This window comes from Andrena cerasifolii, chromosome 2 (genome assembly GCF_050908995.1).
Source record: "Andrena cerasifolii isolate SP2316 chromosome 2, iyAndCera1_principal, whole genome shotgun sequence".
Taxonomy (NCBI): domain Eukaryota; kingdom Metazoa; phylum Arthropoda; class Insecta; order Hymenoptera; family Andrenidae; genus Andrena; species Andrena cerasifolii.
The window spans coordinates 24,336,221-24,357,139 of NC_135119.1; the positions used below are offsets into that span (position 1 = coordinate 24,336,221).

Genomic DNA, 20,919 nt, shown 5'->3' on the forward strand with positions numbered 1-20,919 from the left:
GAAAATTATATTCTCTTATTAGAAAATTATATTCTCTTATTAGAATATTATATTCTCTTATTAGAAAATTATATTCTCTTATTAGAATATTATATTCTCTTATTAGAAAATTATATTCTCTTATTAGAATATTATATTCTCTTATTAGAATATTATATTCTCTTATTAGAAAATTATATTCTCTTATTAGAATATTATATCCTCTTATTAGAATATTGTATTCTCTTATTAGAAAATTATATCCTCTTATTAGAATATTATAACAAGATGCACCTGAGAGTCAAAACATCCCTGTTGCGAGGATTAAAAAAAAAGTACCACAGAATAATATTGCATTTGTTTAGCCATCAATTACGGAACTCGAACATTTCCAAAAATGTTGAGTTCTTTCTTGGCGGACGTATCACACAATCCATCAACAGCCACGCATCGCGTTTAATTTCAACCAACATCAATAAGGCACTTAAATACCGTAATCCGACCATCAAGGTAAACGAATCACAGGATATTCGCGGTGTATCTTAAATTCTCCGCTGGAGTAGAGGAAACGCGCGCGCGGCGAGGACATAAAATTAGACCCCTATAGCCGCCGCATTAAAAATAATGCGAGCGTTACGGGAACGGATTGCAGACAGTCCAGACAGGAAAGTATGCCCCCGCGGATGATAAATGCCCCGTGTTATCGGCACTTTTCCGCGGACGTTATTAGGTTTCAACTGAGACGCTAACGAGTGAGCCCCGCTGCCAAGGAGCGGCAACTCAATCACGCACGAACACGCGGCCGTTCCCTGCGAAACCGAGAAATATCGGCCACGTCCACTGGCTGTCACCCCTTTCGAATAATCACGCCGTTTATCGGCTGCGATCGCAGCCGACCGTAAGTGAAACTTCGAGTGAACCTTTCGCCAGGTCGATAACGGACAAGCTTGTTACCTGGCGGAAGTGGAATCTCTGGCCAGTTAATCTGTTCGCGAGCAAAAAATTACGAGAACGGTCCTCGGGGCCACTGCCCCGTCCAGGTTGGACCAGCGCTGAGGCTCAGGCATCCACCAACCGGCCACGTTGATAAGGGACGAATACCGCGAGGGAAGATATACTACCTAGACAAAAGAGAAGGTCATTTTCTTCCCTCTCCGCCCTGCGACTGAAACGGCGGGGATCTTGGGCGTTCAGTCTCTCTGAGCGGCCGTAAACAACTCCATCGCGGTCTTCTATCTTCGGGATCACGGGGGACGCGATCTAAACCCGTAAGAACGTCTTGCCCGGCCTCCGTTCCCGCGGTTTTAATGCGCCGCGGTCCACTTTTATTGGACACTGTCGCAATCCCTTGGGTATCGCTGGGTCTGGCAAAATTTTAGGAGAGATTAATAGGCTGTGTGTTCCTCTCTCTTGAGCGTGTTGCTCGTAATTTCATCGTTTTATTAGCGAGCCGATCGCCGAGTATAAATGCGGTCTTTTTAATTCCCCTGGCGTCCTCGTGGTAGCTTCTTTTAGAACACTGTTCCAGGTTTAATCGAATACTGGTTTGTCCGGTATCTCGAGGGGTGAACTGTGCGATCCCGTAATTTCACGGTGCAATCACAAAGATACGTTAATCCCTCATCTCGGCTTGTGTTCGATCGACCGCGATGGCCCTGCGCTCCCCTTTTTTCCGAGGCGAGTCGTTGGAAACAATATTCAGCGAGTGGAAGCGAAGCCTCCGCGGATGTTTACGAGAAATTTCAAGCGCGCTGCTAGCACGCGAACAATTTAGCTCGAGGAACAGTCCACTTAACGGCCCGTGTTGGAGTTTCATTTAATTAGGAAACTTCGCGTTGCGGTATGTACCTTCGTCATCGCGTGCGTGTAACTTTCACGAATCGCTAACGTGCCGCCTGATAATTTTCCCGCCGAACGCAGCATTCCGAGCAAACGTTCGGTCCAAGTGCACTTTCTTCGCGACTTGACGGGATTGTCTGTCGCAAGCTTTTCGCTGGGGAACATTTGTACAACTGTCTCTTTCGATTGTAGTCACGTGACTTTGATTAGCAGTCGGCCTCGCGTGGTAAGGCCTATTCTGCACGAATCACTGTAAATTTCAATTGTAAATCTATGCCAGAAATAACAAATTTGCCGCGTAAATTAAAAGTCTTTAATTAGTATCGTTAAGCATTTAATATCGCGGTCCATTTTTGGTCCCCTACAGGTACAGAGTTGGGCATTACTCGAATAATTATTCCGAATAAGAATTGCCGATAAAATGAAATTATTCGAGGGTGACGAATAATTTTTTATTCGAATAATGCCCAACTCTGTACGGGCCGAGGGTTGCTCATCGCTAAGTAGATTAGGGTATTGCCATAGGTTCCCATTTAGTGAGGAAGAATTACTGTGGTAGAACCACCACCACCTCGACTGTAATCAAAATCAAATGAGAGACTTGCACCACCTTCTCTTGTAGGCTACCCAAAATTTAGGTTCAAAGAGCTGCACACTTGTTCTCTAAAAATTTTTATCTCCCAGAAAGCAGTGGAGGTATCAAGGCAATTACCCTGGGGGAGAGTAGGGTGAAACGGAACGCTTAACTTTGGAGGGTGATAGCATAAAATCGGAAGGAGAAAAAGACACGGGACTTCAACAGGAGTCTTCAGTGGACCTTAGACTATGAGAAAAGCAAAGCCGTTGCTAAGAGAAATCTTTGGGAACGACGGAAAATGAAATTTACCGGAGGTATTGAAATGTTCGCCTCGCTCAATTGTAGGGTAAAACGGAACACCCACTTGAAGACCATGTAAACGTAAAAATCGTTATTTTTATAATTCAAAATGTATTCATTTATGTTAAAAACTATAAATATATGTTTTAAGTATAACTGTTACAAATAAAATATAACAGAAATATATGTTATACATATTGGAAAAAATATTTTACTAGATAACATGAAAATTACGGAAAATAATCGAATATGAATATAATATCGTAAAAGAAGGATAGATTAATACAGTTTGTTTATTATTTTATGAACAAAAATCACATACGAAAAAACACCCCTTACATGCGATGCATTGTATCCTAATTTCTTCGTGTGTGGAATGAGCAAAGAGTTCATTAGAAAATATGCATCGGTCCGTAAGAGATTTCTCTGAGGCTATGTAATGGACACAAGGATAATCGAACTAGCTTTTATGAATAATAGTTACAAAGATATTTGAGCCGTTTATTTTGAAAGTGGCGTAAGTCCATTCATAGCCATCAAACACGTATTATTTCTTAAATAATGTTAATTATGCTAATTGGGATGATAAATTTGACACCCTTGAAAACCCAAAAACATTGTACTACTATGTTATCTGTTACCCATATTTTTAAATTTAATCCAACGCAAACCCTTCAATATCTCCATTCGAACACAAATGGACTTACGCCACTTTCAAAATAAGCAGCTCATTTATTCAACTAAATTAAAGATATTGGAGATTCAACTGTTTCGAACTGGCCTCCGTGACTGAGACTGGTTGCTTTTGAAATAGTAATGCTCGTGAATGAGGGAATGCAATGGGGTTTTAAAGGTTTAGGAATGTAAGAGAGTACTTATCGTTATTAATTTTCGAAATCTAAGTGCCGAAAAGTACAACACAATACTGAAACATCGATACCGAAATTCCTTCCAACTCTCTTAACTGGAAAGTAACGTGTACAGGGGTCTATGGTCTGTCACAAAATGCTGCGAGGACCCTTTGGTCCCATGTCACGCGATACCAACTCATTCGCTGCTCTTATCTAAGAGAAACATCGATTCCCGTTTCACCCACCCGTTCAGTTTTACCCTACATCTTTCTCAAACCAATTAATCTATCCCATCCGATTCCACAATCTTCGAAACTCGAGCAGCTCCATAAAGCTTGCCCATTAGCTCAACCGTCAGAGCCACGTGTCCCTCTATTCTCGCCCCAAAGTACACCGAGAAGACGTCTCTCGAAATCGACGACCCTCCGCCGCAGCTTCTCGTTGGAAGTTCGTTGCTCAGAGATTCACGGTTTCTGGAATCCATCTAGCCAGGCGTCGCGGATGAACGGGCCAGCCGAGCGATTCCAGACCGCTGCGAACGATCTCGGCACGGTTAATTAAAGCTGGTGTCGTTGATCTGACGATTGATTTCACAGTGGCGAACGGGCCGTCGCGGCGCGACGCCGGCGAGCCGAGGCGGACTGGGGAGGGAAAACAGTACGCGGCCTGGACGCGTAACCGCGATTTATGGCACCGAAACCCCGGGCCATCGGGAAACTTGCCCCCAAGCGATGGATCGTAACGACAGATGAGATTACCCGTCGACGCGGCCTCGACCATCGCAAGCTCTTTCCTCGTCGCCGTACATGCGACACGTCCGCTGGCTTTGGGACGTGTCCTTTGTAGATAAGCTACGGAGCAGCCTCGTTGCCGGCGCGCAAGTAGACACATATCTGACAAGTGTCACCTTTGAAAACCGTGCGTTATCGCCCAGAAACGAGCGACACACAATATGACGTTTACCTCTTTCCGTTGAATGTAACGAAGTCGGAAATTCAAGGTCCGCGATAATTAGCCCCGCGCTAGCGTGCGCTGCTTTCGTGTGGCGTCCGAATAGGAGGAGAATTCGAGCTTTGTGTAATAATTGAGGATTACGAGAGCGTCCAGCGGGGTGACGTTTGCCATCCGATTCCGCAAAGGGATCACCTTGCGAGCTTAATTTTATCATACCCCTGTTCCAGGCATCGCGTCAATGACCCCCTACCTCTCTCGCGCTTTCCCTCTTCTTCCTTTTCTGCGTTTGTTCCGTTCCCTTCGGCTCCGCGCATTCCTAGTAAAAATAAGCGAGTTCCCCGTTGGCGGTGTTCCTGCAATCACCTCCACGGCGCACAGTGAGACAAACGGCACCTTTTTGCGTGGAAAATCGTAGAACTTTTGTTAGAAATAGGATGGAGGGATGAATCTTTTTCGAGGTTCAAGCTAAGACGTTGCGGAATAAGAGAAAAATATTGAGAATGTATGACAAAGAAGTTTCGACTAGGAAAATCTATGTCAAAGAAGATTCGAATTCAGCGCGCTAGAGTCTGTACTGGAGGAAAAGCTTTAAGGGGTTATGCCTAGTCAGGCCGTCGAAAAGAGGCGAATATTTGTGAATTTTTTTTGAAGAAGCGGAAGCGTATATTTTTACGGAACTTTTTGCGTTTAAAAGAGCAACATTTAAAGAACATTTGGTAATTTTTTCGTAGAAAAATATTTAAGTTTATAATAAAATAACATGCGACATCCAAGAAGCATTTTTAAAAATTTGCTTTCGCGGTGAGCACTGCCATTCGGAACCAGATTATTTAAAATAAAAAAACAAAAAAGATTTCGTTAGTATATTAATGTATCCTCAGGTTGACGGAGAGAATTTTCCGAAATATTAAGTTAAAAGAAAATGGCAGCTATTTAAAGTTCAAATCCTGATTTTTTCGCGTAATTTTTGCAGGAAAAAATCAGGATTTCAGCTTCAAATAGCTGCCATGTTGTTTTAACTTAATATTTCGAAAAATTCTCTCTGTCAACCTGAGGATACATTAATATGCTAACGAAATCTTTTTTGTTTTTTGATTTTAGATAATCTGGTTACGAATGGCAGTGCTCACCGCGAAAGCAAATTTTTAAAAATGCTTCTTGGATGTCGCTTGTTATTTTATTATAAACTTAAATATTTTTCTACGAAAAAATTACCAAATGTTCTTTAAATGTTGCTCTTTTAAGCGCAAAAAGTTATGTAAAAATATACGCTTCCGCTTCTTCAAAAAAAATTCACAAATATTCGCCTCTTTTCGACCGCCTGACTAGGCATAACCCCTTAAGGGGAGATTCCGGTTTAGAGACCCAAAAAATAGGTAATCTTTAGGAATTAATTAAAGGAAAACTACTATATATAATTTACTGAGAATTTTTGTATTGTATTAAGGATGTCTTAAGTTATAGAAATATATTTTTCGTTTTATAATTAATCATTACAGACGGCACTGGGGAATCGTTAAAGTCAAGGCGTCAAAAAATTGATCCAAATCGGTGGGACCTGTATCCCCAAAAGTTATTATCCGATTCGACTGAAACTTTGTTATTTTGAAGAATATACTACTAGCTAGGGGGGAAACCAGAAAAAAAATGCAAAAATGAAATTTTTTTAAAAATAACGACACTTGTTTTTTTATAGTAACCGTAACTTAAACTGATATAGTCTGATATTTAGGTTCTTTATAACGGTTATTCAGAATAAAGGTTCTTCGTAACTCTTTCAGCCAGAACCTTTATACAACACTTTGAAACATTTATTTTCGGAACCTGTTCAAGCCCTGTCCTCGAGTGTCCGCGCAGGACAGGGCCAATAAAAGGTCAGTCCACAGGACGAGCTTGCTGACAGCCAGAGAAAGCAACGCGGGCAGGGACAACACTGCTTTCGAGTCGATCGACGCCACGGTCCCCGGAGGGATCCGCGATCGAGACGTCTGCGCGAACGTCCACTCAAGATCCTCCCCCACCCACCCTCCGCTCAGAGATTCTCCTTTGATCCTTGGAATCTGTTACCTACCAGAGGTCACTCGATCCCTGCACCTTGCCTCGAGCTTTTTACCATTATCTCGTAAAAGAGTCTCGCTCAGGAGTTCGTAATCTCTATGGTAAATGACGATGCAATAATTACAACAGGCTAATGCGTGCATACTTAACTGCGAGCTGATGAAAATCGCCGGGTCAGCTGTTTGCAAAACGGTAAACATTCGTCGGCTCGCGATACAGCAAGAACTGTCTTCGGGCTGCAGTAAACATCGTTTCCGTTTTATTGCGTTTCTTTACGTTGCTTTTTGCATTTTAAAGGGGTGGGGAGGGGAGGGAAACTGCGCGCAGACTTTTTGTCGCTAGTGAATAAGTATCTACGTGACGAAAGAAGCGAGAGAAGTACGTAGCAGTCTTCGCGTGCAGAGAACTCTCGGGGAATCGATTCACCGGACGGTTCTATTCGAATTTCGATTCGCTATTCTAAATTTCGACACCCCCGCCGATCTTTTCATTCATCCTCTCCGTTCCGCCTGACGCACTCCCACGCCCTGTCGGATTCCTTTGGCCGCGTCGTCTGACCGGGATCGAGAGGGTGAGAGAGGAGGCCGCGTGTTCTCTCCTGGTGATCGTTTTATCGCGGCTCTCCTTTCGCCGGCAAGCAGATTCATCGGATCCGCCGTGGGACGGTCGTTTAGCGGCGAACGGCGCGCGTGTGACTTTTCGGGCGCGTGCTAGACACGTGTCACGGGGGCCGCGTAGAAAAGGAACAGGTGACAGGACGGTGCGGTCCGTCGCTGACGAATTACCATCGGACATCAGACAGGCGCCCGTTTTAATTCGATCCCCGACGTTTCCTGCCGTGTTTTGGCTAGCAGAGCGCCGACCACCCCGCCGTGCCGTGCGTGCCACCGTCGCCAGCTCCTTCCCCCGGCGACATTTCATATTCCGACTATCCTCTTTCGAAATTTAGCCGGGAATAGAGCAGAGGCGCGGCCTTCGAATAGCGGAATCACAAGCATTCGAGGGTGCTCGACCCTTTATAAATACCTGACACTCCGTGTCGACTCGGGGATCCAGACGAATCGGCGAACGTCAGAGGTATTAGTACAACCCCCGGCAAAAAGGTTCGAGCCGAACGCAACGATACGAAACTAACGAGAAGTACCAATATTTTTTATGTACAAAATGAAAAGGCACACGTATGAAAAGCTTGGTGACGTTGAAGTGGGATTTTTTTAAAGTAAAAACAATAAAAGTAATCGAGAATTTTGCTTATTGTGTAATTAAAAATATAGGAGAGAGAAAATGTTGCTTGAAAATGAGTATGGAATATTATGCATTTGCAAAGAAATTAATAATAATTTATTCAATATTTATATTACGTAGCTAGTTTTTTTTGCGACATTCCCACGTAATCAAGTTTTCACACTGTGATGGCAAAATTGGTTTCGATGACAACTTAATGTCTTCTAACAGTTCATTCTTATTTTTTGTATTTCTCTGGTGCACAAATTCTTTCCAGAGTGAACATGAATTTTCGATTGGACTTGAATCTAGGCTATTTATACCATTTTGTAGTTCGAAATCCATTTTGTTGCAAGTATTCTTGATTTTTTGCTTCGATGGCAACTTGCATTGTTATGCTGGTAATAAACATTGTCAAAATTCTTGAACCACTGTTCTAAACTCGGTATTAAAGTTCCATACTTATTTCCAAGCAACGTTCTGTTTTTTCGATATTTTTGTTACATAATAAACGAAACTCTTAATTCAATATTTTTTATTACATAATAAACGAAACTCTTAATTATTGTTGATGTTCTAATTAAACTAGACCAATTTAACATTACCGTGCGTTTCATATGTGCACCGTTGCATTTTATATATAAAAAAAATATTGGTATTTCTCGTCAGTTTCGTATTTTCGCGTTTGGTCCCAAACTTATTGCCGGGGGTTGTAGAATCGCGCTGGAAGGGAAGGTGCATAAAGATAAAAACTGTCGCTAGAGAATTCAGTATCTGCCACTTGACTCTATCGAGTGTCATTAAAAAACTACAATCTGGACAGGAAACCACTGTAGGCTACAAGTACAAATCTCACTAAGTAAGTAGGTACCCACAAACAGTTGAATGTAAGACTGATTAGTAGATTATAGTTTTTATACCAAAGATAATGTTTATGGTTATTATATCGTTTTGGTTTTCTTTTAAAGATAATACATTTTTGTTGAACCGATCCTTCGTAAATAAACATTATTAATAAAATTCTGTTTTATTTCATTAGAAAATGAAGTATTTCATTAAAAGGCAACTCTTATATCTTACAAGGAGAGTATTTTAGGTGTCCGCCTCCGATCATTTTGATTTTTGGATATGTTATAGAGGACCGAAAAATAAGAAATACGTGTTTTTCATTTTTCCCCGTTTTCATATTTGGGGGGTGAAAACTGCGTTCTAAGTTAGGGTTGAAAAATCATTTTTGTAGATTTTTGAAAATCTGGTGAGTCAGTCATATTTCGCATTCAAAGACACAAAATTCGTCCATTGACACAATTCCCCTATCTCTAATAGTTCTCGAGATATTCCACAAAAATGATTTTCAACCCTAACTTTGAACGCAGTTTTCACCCCCCTAAATATGAAACCAGGGAAAAATAAAAAAACACGTATTTCTTATTTTTCGGTCCTCTATAACATATCCAAAAATCAAAATGATCGGAGGCGGACACCTAAAATACTCTCCTTGTTAGAAACAACTTACCCCAATGCGATAACAACTTGCCCCATAAAGGGATAAGAAGTTCCACTTCGACCAGCCGCAAATAAGTTACTTTCTATGAAAAACCTAATACAATATATTAATCACAAGCTTAAAATCATAAAATATAATAAATTTAACAAAAAATTAGCGAACAGTGCAGAGAATAACTACATTATTTTCCAGTCATTTTTTATGTTTTATAGAAATCGGAACTTTTAGCCCCGGTCTCCCCTACACTAGATGTTTGCGGCGTGGGAAGCTCGCGTCACTGTTCCCCTTCAGCACGGTTCACGATTTCTCGTATCAATCTTCCGTTGGGGGGGTTGAAAATAGGAGAATCGTTAGCGATGCTCGATCTTAAATCGAATGCCATTCTACGGCAGAGGGAACGGACCATCCGGAATGCTCCGCGCAACTCTCCTCGCTCTTAGATCTCCAACGGAAATTGTTTCGTTGAACGGTTGACGTGCAGCGTGCCGTTGAACGAACGAGAAAGCCGAAGAGCTGCTTACGAACGAGTCTCCCGTATTTGGTGCGCAGGCAGGTCGGGATCGAATTGACGAGGAATCTAAAGTTTCCTTGGGACGGAGTTGTCAATAATTGCTTCGATTACAAGCGAACTTCCATTATCTAAATACTATTCTGCTACGTTTCGCTGCTCGAGCGCTCTGTTATCCAGATAGAATAACTAATGAAGCAGACTTCTCCTCAAAGCAACAAAGGCAGAAATTAAGAATAAGGGTGGAAACGGGGAATGTCACAATATAGTTTTAAATTGAGTTTTAATACTTTAGTCCACCAGTTTAGAAGCAAAGTTTAATGAATTTATCCGCACCCTTATACCCTAATTAGGCACCGGGGAAAATAAGCAATAAAACAATAATTGCTTTTACATTATTTTAATATTTCTTAAAATTTGAACAGCATACTTACAAGGGAAGATCTCGGAGCCGAAAATTAAAAAAATTCTGAAACTTTGTGAATATGTAGGGAATTTTCTTCTGATTATAATGTAATTTTTGTTTGCTGCCCAAATTCACTCTAAGGGGGTGTAATTGACCGCTGAAATATCCGGGTATTTTCCGATTTTTTGTCGTAACTCGTGAACTGTAAAATAAGTTGTTCACCAAGTGCTAGATCTAATTAAAAGAAGTAACTTTTGACTTGAAATTTTTATTCTACCCCTTACAGTTCGCGAGTTGTAACACAAAATCGGGAAATAGCCGATTTTTCAGGGGTGAAATTCGCCCCCTTCGAGTGAATTTGTTACAGAAAAAAAAATTTCGCTGTAATCAGGAGGAAATCGCCTACAGAGTTTCAGAATTTTTTGAACTTTCGGGTTGGGGATCTTCCCTTGTGAAACGAAGTAAGAAATGTCCACTTCTATTACTACCAACACAAGGAGAGCCACTCACTTTATTAATTATAATTCAACAGTTTCGTAGCCCCAGTTACCACCAGCAAAAAATGCTGCAAATCGCGGAATGACGAAAAATGGCAATTCCCTGTTTTTCCCCCTTACCCTTCAAATAAGCTCCCAACAGTTTCTTTCGCGGCGCATAATTTCGACCACTATCTCGCATCGTAAAAAGTAGTTGGAATCGACTCGTCGTAAGAAAGCTCTCTCGATTTCCGAGCTGTGCTACCGTCCCCTTGATCCAAGCTACAGAGGGATTTTCGTGGGGAAATTTATGTTGCCAGAGATCGCGATGAAATGAAAGAAACGTACAGGACGTCGGAAGAACGCGAATCCGACGTTATCACAGTTTTCCATTATGCTCCTCCTCCGAGTACCGTAAATACGTCTTGCGGAGGTCTCTTCTAAACTACCCTTTGTCGCAGCCTCTCTGAATGTAACGGACAAGGCACGAAAGGGATCGCGGGTGAAGGTTTGACACGCTGACGCCCTGGTGAAAATATCTTTTCGCGAAAATAACGAGGCTGCTGCTGCGTCGAAATAAGGTCGAGAATCGCTGATTTCGAGAATCGCTGATTTCGGGAATATTCGCGATTCTCGCCCTTATTCTGCGATCTTTAAACGTTTGTAGCTCGGAGCAACGTTAACCGATTTTCATGAAATTTTAGGCACGTGTACAACTTACTGCAATCTACAAACGGTTATTTTTTTAATTTTCATTACAAGCTCACAAAAAAAAGTTGAAAAATCGACCTTCACTATTTTTTTCGCTATTCCGACCAAATACATTTTTTATCAAAACGACCAAATACGTCGTTTAGCAAACTAATCCTTCTAGCTTCTAAAAAAAACTCAAGTTGTTTGGACCAATTCTAAAAAAGTTATACGATTTTAAAAAGTGTCAGCTGAGGGGGGTGTAAGATTCGCCGGTAAGGGGAGCGATACAGGCAAATCGGGTAACGCAGTGGTTATGCATGCCGAATGCTTCCGAAGCTAACCCGACGTGCCTGTATCTGACCTCTGCCTTTTCCCCTCCAAGGATACCGTTCCCCTCGCCGATAGTCCCAGCTTCTGCTCCGTCTATATATGTCTATGGCCGTCGTCGTCGTTCTAATCAGAAATTATCAGTGACAAGAAACATCATTAACGCAAATGTATTTTAGCTGCTCGCCGGTTTTTCCGATGTTTCATGCATGAGCAGGTCGAGCCAGTTTCAAAATCGATTTCTGAATATGTATATTCAGATATGTAAAACACCCGAACGTTGCACCAGTGCGTTCTACGCGCGAGCGGTCCGGGCGAGCGCGGAATTCGAAATCTCCAATGCTTCCCCATTTTCGCGATACGGATCGAATAGTCCAGGAGTATTATTTATTAATATTATCATTCACAAACGGGTTAAAATTTATTAGATAACAAGAGTACATAGCATTTTGTGTGCGTATAGATTGAATAAGAAAATAAATCTACGTAAATGCATAATATATCATGATATACCTAACTATGAAAGAAAAATGGAAAGTAAAGAATGAGAAAAGAAAAATGGAAAGTAAAGAATGAGAAAAGAAAAATGGAAAGTAAAGAATGAGAAAAGAAAAATGGAAAGTAAAGAATGAGAAAAGAAAAATGGAAATTAAAGAATGAGAAAAGAAAAATGAAAAATGTACGATGAAAATTTATTTAAATTTTTTTTTAGTTAGTTATTTTAAGATGCATCAAGCTCTAAGTTGGGTTATTAGCGACACAGATCGTAGAACCGATATTCACAACTATTTAAGAAAATTGGTATTTTGAAGGAATCTCAGCAGCTGTTTTATCTTCTTGTGGTCGGTAAGATTTTTTTGTAAGCAGGTGTCAATCCCGCAGTTTTTACCCCACTGCGGCACGCAAAGGAGGGTATTGTGTTTATCAGGCTATGTATGTATGTCCATGTTACGCTCTAGAGTCTGTACGGATACACGGATTTGGACAAATGAGGTGTCTTTAGAATTGTCTTGACGTTCCGAATGTTATAGGATATAAAAAAAATAAAAAAAACATTAAAACAAATTAAATAAAAATTTAAAAAATTAAAAAACCCGACTGCTTAAAAACATTAAAAAAATTAAATTAATAAATAAAAAACATTAAAAAAAATAAATTAATAAGAAAATTAAATTAAAAATTAATTTTTTAATGTTTTTTAAGCAGTCGGGTTTTTTAATTTTTTAAAAAATTAAATTAATAAAAAAAACATTAAAAAATTAAATTAATAAGAAAATTAAATTAAAAATTGATTTTTTTAATGTTTTTTAAGCAGTCGGGTTTTTTAATTTTTTTAATTTTTCTCTATGTGACTTATTCTGCCACCATATTGCGTATTATTCCTTTCAGTTGAGAATTGGCGGCAGGGGAGTATAAGGTGATCGATGGTTAATTAGCTGTTGCATGTATCACAAATTGGGGTGTGTGCTTTACTCATTACGTGTGAATGGGATATTTTGGTGTGGCCAATTCTGATGCGCGATACTGCTACTTGGTTTGGTCTGGTAAGGTTACGGACAGAGGTGTTTTCAAAGAAGTTGTTTTTCAGTAGTAGCTGTCGGGGATTATTTAAAATTCTTTCCTTCCATACGCTCGAATGTTGGACTTTTCGTTTTCGATAATGCATCGTACCTTAGGCGGGTAATTTGCTCGTGCATTTTGTATTTGCTTCGCTAATTGACGGACAAATGGCAGGATTGATTAAACACGACTGCGATCGGTGAATTATAGAGGGTAGAAGTTGCTGCGACGCAGTAGTCGGTATAATATATGTATAAACTTATTTATTTAGCGCCTCGATTTTGCGTGACAGTGATTCACATTACTCATTCATTTCGAATATAAATAGGATCCTACACCAATCCTGTTGAAATGAATCACGATTTCCGCTGGCGCTATTGCAGGAGGAGATGCTCGTTCGTACTTGTGACGCGTGTCGGGATAAAGGGTAATCGAGGGTCACGCTCTTATTATCGATATCGCCGGTTTCAAGTGGAAGAACAACGCGTAAAACTTCCCCCGTAAAGATGGGACTGAGAAAGGTAATAACAGGATTTCGCCTGACTAATGGTTATCTCCTCTGTTTTTCGCAGGAGCGAGTTAGTCGCTTACGATATTGGAACGAAGAGCTGCGATTTACTGCAATAAAGTTACTCCGCAAGTAAACGCGGCAAAGCCTACTTTACTATTCTCGGTGTGTACCGTGTGCTCCCAAAATATTCGAACACGCAGGGCTGATAATATACACATTTTATATTATATTATTTTATTTTATGTTCTTATTTTATATATATATTTTTTATTTCTTTTTCTTATTTTTATCTTTCTATGTAGTAATGGTATAATTTTGTATCTCTGTACACTAAAGGGTTTCCCGTTAATAATAATAATAATAATAATAATAATAATAATAATAATAATAATAATAATAATAATAACATAAGGTAAATGTCCTAATACCTGGACACGTCCCAGTACCTGGACACGAGTGTAAATAATACTGATTATTACATTTAATATTCGCTTTATCCATAAAACAACTATTTTATTCAATTATTCAGATGTTTAATTAAATAAATTCATGTACATATTTTCTTTTAGTAAACTCGTAACACTCGTAATAAAAATAAATTTTCTTGAACTCTCCAGTTTACACGATTTTAGTATTGCTCTTATCTGATTTGCTAAACAGCCTCTACTTTTTCTTCACCGAATATTATTAATAATGTGTTAGTATATTGGTACAACTAATACATATTTAGAAAAATGGTACCTCGTAGTATTCCTTTCTGATTGGAAGATTAAAATATTAAAATCGCTATTTAACACCTTAGCAATTATTACTTTGTATTCGTGTTATCTTGTTTTAATGATAATATTCAATTCAATATTCATGTGTAAAATTCGCGTGTCACACATAGCCTTCAAATTAGTCATTCAATAATAGATTGTTTTTGCTCAAGTTTGTTTACTGATTGGAATAAATTATTTATACAGAAAAAATATGCGAGTAGGAAAAACTATTGTGTTGTTTTTTTTTTTATTTAATTTCCCGAGAAAATATCCAAATTGCTGTTATTTCATCACGCGTCCAGGTAATGGGACAGTAAAATCGGGACACCGGGACATACTAGTTAAGCTGTCCAGGTATTGGGCCATTGTAAGGACTATGAACTTTCAATATTTTACAAAATTATTCAGTTCAATAACATGTTGGTTTTTTTTTAAATCATAAAGTACACACAGTGCCCTATGTAATTGCAAAATCGTTTTTATATAAATCGACTTGTATAACTGCAAAATTCTCAATCGCGTTTCCGCCCTACCTTAAATGTCCAGGTATTGGGACATTTACCTTACTTGTGGCTACTTCACTGTTTCCCCACATTTTCTTTGTATTTTATGTGTAACGAATGTGAAAGTAAGAAGAAAAGACAATTAAGTTTAGAAAAACAGAAAAAATATCTGTGCGTATTTATTTTCCCCATTTCATTATATTTTATAACTGTATAAAACAGATATACCTTTCAATTCTCTATTTTTTTTTAAATAAAAAGTTCAAATTAACAAGTTTAAATGTAAAATTAAAAGTGTTTCGAAATGCAGCATCACGCTCGGAAATGTGGCGCCTCTCCCAACAAAAGGCTGTTTTTGGTATTAATTTTTTAAGGGTGAGAAAAATTAAAATTTTGATTTTCCTCGTTGCAATTACTAGCACAATATGTTCGACTAATTATATGCATATTCCACTGCAAAATCTAGATACGGTGAGAATTTTGCGTAAGATGCAGCAACTCCCCCATTAATTACCCTACATCGAGTCTAGAATAATCGAAACTGAACCGTAACTTATTCCCGGTGTAAACCGCGTAGTTCCAGGCGAACATTTGAACCTTTAGTCAGGATTAGAGTTACCTTCACGTTGAATAGCAATCGCAAACCGCGCAGCAGTATCTGTGCGTCTTAAGACCCTTGACGAAGCGTCGGTATATTCCTCGAAAAGGGTGCAGCTTGCCCCGAGGAGCCTCTGAACAGTAGCAATTCGTAGCGCGGAAACCTGAAATATCTCACCAGTGGATATTTAATCCACCGGGCATATATTTCCAAGAAAGGCGACGGTCTCCGCGCAGCAAAGGCACTTTATAGCAGCATTGTACAGTGGTTCGTCTCTGTGCAATCTTAATCAAGCGACCAAACGCTTAATATGAATGGGGCTTGAGTTAGCTGCTAGCCCAGCCACGCGCATCCATTGTTCACTGAACACGCGGTAACTCTACGAAACCACCTAGCGCGTTAATCACTGCTTAACCTTCCCAGACCCTAAGATGCCTATATTTACATCAAGCAAATTTGCATGAAGCAATCTCCTCTTCTTAGGGGCATTACGCCGATTACGGCACAGTGGCTCCTCGAGCAAACTTCTGTTTACACCCGGCTGCGATCGCCACGCGACTCGCTGGCCAGAAATTAAACGCGAAATTGCAACTCGTTGAACAATTGCCGCGAGGTAACGAGGTGATATCAGAGGTCGGCGCGCGTTAAGGTTGCGTTGGATGTATCTTAAGGGGTTATGCCTAGTCAGCCGGTCGAAAAGAGGCGAATGTTTGTGAATTTTTTTTGAAGAAGCGGAAGCGTATATTTTTACAGAACTTTTTGCGTTTAAAAGAGCAATATTTAAAGAACATTTGGTAATTTTTTCGTAGAAAAATATTTAAGTTTATAATAAAATAACGAGCGACATCCAAGAAGCATTTTTAAAATAACGAGCGACATCCAAGAAGTATTTTTAAAAATGCTTCTTGGATGTCGCTCGTTATTTTATTATAAACGTAAATATTTTTCTACGAAAAAATTACCAAATGTTCTTTAAATGTTGCTCTTTTAAGCGCAAAATGTTTTGTAAAAATATACGCTTCCGCTTCTTCAAAAAAAAATTCACAAATATTCGCCACTTTTCGATCGCCTGACTAGGCATAACCCCTTACAAATGGTGCCAAGTTGATGAAATTTTGTGAGATTGTTCTTTCTAATCTTCCCGATGTGGTCCAAAAATTTTAAACGAATTCACTGAATGGTTGCTGAGTTATAACGATTTTAATTTTCACTGACTTTACACGTACTCTTATGGAAAGAGACGACCTTTGCAGATAAAACAGCTGAGAAAATGGTGAAGAAATAGCACCACTCTTTTCAATTTTTTTTTTACACGTAGTATATGGGTAGATGAACATATCTGCCAAGTTTCAATTGTTTTCACTGCACCGTTTTAAAGAAATAAATTATAACTTGAGAAGATCGTGAATTCAGGGCATTCTCGCTGCCAAAAGTTTAGCAAGTGATGCTTGAGAAAGCATTTGTAAAGTGAAAAATACCTTCCTGGGAGTAAAAATAAGACTCCAGCTGTCGTTCGAGTTCCTTACACCTAGATTTACTATGCGAAACACGAAGGTATTCAAGTATTTCAAGTTTCGTGTACCTAATTTTGTCTAACATTGTACGTCCGATGCATCCTTAAATCTGCACCTCTTAATGATTAAAACTGTATCATCTAAGGATACAATAGGTAGGCAACCGTTTTTGTCGAAAATGAAGCGTTCCTTTTTTAATTAATTACGAAGAAATAAATTGAAGCTGACAACGAGATTTGTTCTTTAACGAAAATTTATTAACTGCATAAGCTTTACGAAAATATCTTTGTTTAGTAAAAAATATAAAGATATTATAAATGGCGCTACAGAAAAGGGCTCTTTAAAAAAGTATCTTTCGTTCTGCGGTGATAACTGAAGAACGAAGATCCCAATCGATTAAAATTAAATTCGAGCATGTTCAGAAAATGTGTAGGTTCGGCCTAAACCTAAATTTAAATTAATAAGAACACTTATTCTTTACGAAAAGAAACTAAAACCTCATCTTTGTTTACCAAAATACGTCCCTTTCTAAAAAATCCCCATTTCGTAGCTGTCACTATCATAATTTTGCTTTTTTCATAGGTTCAGTGCAGAGCCAGCGGTATTCTGAAGTAGAATTTACAAGCAGGTCGCTGTATTCCGTTTCGTTTCGTTAAAATCGCTGCGAAACCAAAGAGACTTCTTTTAAAAGGCCTCTTTAATGGTCCATCTGTATTTTCGACTAAACAAATTTTTAAAACTCACGTCTAAGTTTCAATTTATTTCTTCTTAATTAAACGAGAAACAAATGCCTGATTTAGGACAGAAACGACTGCCTAGGTGGTAGCCTCAATGAACGCGCGCTTCCTGGAAGCTGATTAGCGCTCTCGCTTTCGAAACGGGCTCGTATTTATAGGGCGGCGTGTTTTCTTTAACTCACCTGGTAGAAGTAGAAGGAGTCGATCTCTTCCGTGGCGTTCCCATCGCGCAGCGTGACGTTGAAGCGTTCCGTGAAGCTGCCGAGCTGATTCCCAAACTGATCCCTCTGGATCGGCCCGTCCAGCAGGAGCCTGGTCTGGTTCCGAACGGTCACCCGTTCCCCGTCCCGTTCCTCGGACATGCCGTCGCTACTCGTACCGAGCTGGTCGTCCCCTGGTCTCGACGCTCACGGGCTGGAGCTTCGCCGCGAAATATTCATCTCCTGGCTGAAATCCCCGGCTAAGCGTCCGATGACTTCGCGTCGGCCGATCTCGCCCGTCCACTGGGCTCCCGGTTACAGCCTTTCCGATCCATCTGCACGCATCCACCGACACGCTCGTGTCTGCACCGTTCAACAAGGTAACGGTGTGTCAGTGATTTTTCGAGGATTCACTGACTTGGGCAAGGAGCCGCGAGGAGGACTCTGAGGAACAAGGAGATTATTTGGTTCTCCTGGCTTGGTTGGATTGCAGCAGAAGGTCCATGAAATTTAAGGGGTCATGCTCAGTCAGGAGGCCAAGGAAAGGGTGGTCTTTGGGAATTTTTTACTCAAAAGCTGTAACAGATTTCTCAAAAAATCTTTTTTCCTTTTAAGGACTGCATCTAGTACCGTGCATCGTAATTTTTTTATTTAAAAATATTTAGCAATAACTAAGTTATTGTCCATCACTCGAAGGTTCTCTAAAATAGAAAGGGCTGCTGCGGTGACCACTGCTGCTCCAAAGTCGATCATCTAAAATAAAAGATTCGAAAGAATTTACTTATTATGTTATATTATCCAGTATTTGAAGGAAGGATTTTTTTATCCGTTGCTTAGTTTTCTTGTAATTGACGAAAATCAGGCAAGGTTTATGATAAAAATTGAAACTTTTACTTTAAACATCAGCCATTTTTTCCCAAATCAATATTTCGAAGAAACCTTCGTTCAAATACTAGATAATATAATATAATAAGTAAATTCTCTTGAATTTTTTATTTTAGATGATCGACTTTCGAGCAGCAGTGGTCACCGCAGAAGTCTTTTTATTAGAGAGCCTTCGAGTGATGGACAATAACTTAGTTATTAATAAACATTTTTAAATAAAAAAATTACGATGCACAGTACTAGATGCAATCCTTAAAAGGAAAAAAAATTTTTAAGCTATATATTATAGCTTTTGAGTAAAAAATTCCCAAAAAGACCACCCTGTTTTCGGCCTCCTGACCGAGCATGACCCCTTAATGAAACCGGCGGCACCTCTGTCCGAACAGAGACGCCAGCTGATTTAGGTTACAATGAAGACTCGACACTGAGCACATGGCTTAGACGATGAGCACAGACTAAAGTCAGATAAAAAGCTAGATACGCCGGTTTTTTTTTTTTGCTTCAGGCGAATACAGCTGGCACGAGGAGGCGCAGGGCTAGCGCGTAGCTACTTCACCTCTGTGACGAAGGCTATCTTACCGGTAATCCGTGAAATCGAGGATTCAAAGGAAGCTTGTTCTCGCGGATTCGATTCGACGGCCCCGCGAGCGGGAACAATGAGACGCGAGGGCCAGCAGGAATCCCATTAAAATCGCTGTATGGGAACGGTGGAGCGTTTCGCGCACGAGGATACCGTGGTTTCCATCAAAGGGGTCCATTAACGGTGCCGAATGGACGAGGCTGACGGTTGCTGGAGGATCAAAGTTATCGTTGACGTGAGCGACGTCCGCGGGGCAAAAAATGCAAGAATGACCCCGGGGACTTTGGCATCCCTGGCGGGCAGAGGGTCGCGACGCGGTCGGTTGCAAATACGCCTCTGAAAGATCCGGATTTGCGGAAGAGGGGAACCTGTTTCGGGAGGAATAACGTTTCCACGGTACGTGGGAGCGTTTCGTTACGGCGGCTATATTTCTCTCGGGCTGACCTTTGCGCGATACATCCGCCAAGTGGAGGCGAAAGAGAAGAAAAGTCACTCTCTGCCAGGTATGACCACGCAGCAGGTTTAATAAGCTCGAAGCCCGATCGATCGAGATAAAGCGAGCGAAGAAATTTTCATTTCCCTACTTTCGCGGGATTTTTTTTTTTTATCGGAATCCATGTAGATTTATTCATGAAAGAGCAGACTTCGCGTGGTAGGCGTGATTATTGGCGGAAAAAATACGCGGGTGTCCGATGGAGTTATGTAAATTTCGCGGGGAGCAGGTGTAATTTGTAGCTTACGGACTTTATTGAAAATAGTGACTTTGCGGTGGTCGAGGCAGTAATTAGCGAAACAACTAGGGAGCTGACTAGAGAGAGCTAACCGCGCCAGGAAATGTTTCAGATGTACTTATCGCATCTATTAATCGACGAATCTCGTTCGTCCTCCGTAATGGGGAAATTCCAATTGGATGATTATTCTTCTTCGCGTCTCGTTATCGTTAGAAGCATGCTGAATTCGCCGAAAGATATTCAAAATCGGATCGGATTGAAATTCATAATTTCCCCTTAACACGCGAATTTTCATTTGAACACAGATACGGAACTCGGAGAGGAAATAATTGCTGTGCTTTACATTTGAATTAACATGCAACTATTTTGATTTCAACATAGACGTCTGATTTGCGCGTATTTTCTCTGTCGTAATATAAAGCAAATATTTCAACGAATATTAACGAATAATTAAAATATTTTAATAATAATACGTCTCGCGTGATTAATTGTTTCGGAGGTCCAAGAATCCAATCGACGCACAGTGGTTCGAGCATACTACATGCTAGCTGGACAAAATTATTTTTAAATTGTATCACCGTTTATTATTTCACCAAAAATATCAGTAAAATAAAAATATGAATAATTCAATAAAGAAAAA

At 40.0% G+C, this 20,919-nt stretch overlaps 1 protein-coding gene across 3 annotated transcripts in view; it reads right to left on the minus strand.

Moving 5' to 3' along the window:
- The window catches only part of Ccap-r (Crustacean cardioactive peptide receptor), a 76,760-nt gene extending 58,341 nt beyond the window's left edge, over positions 1-18,419 (minus strand). Inside the window, exon 1 of one of the 3 annotated variants that reach the window (XM_076830710.1) lies at positions 18,066-18,419. In XM_076830710.1, the coding sequence (XP_076686825.1) occupies positions 18,066-18,245 (180 nt within the window). In that variant the 5' untranslated portion in view covers positions 18,246-18,419. The remainder of the gene's footprint in view (positions 1-18,065) is intronic. The other 2 variants (XM_076830709.1, XM_076830708.1) reach the window with 2 other exon arrangements.
- Positions 18,420-20,919: the final 2,500 nt, after the last annotated feature.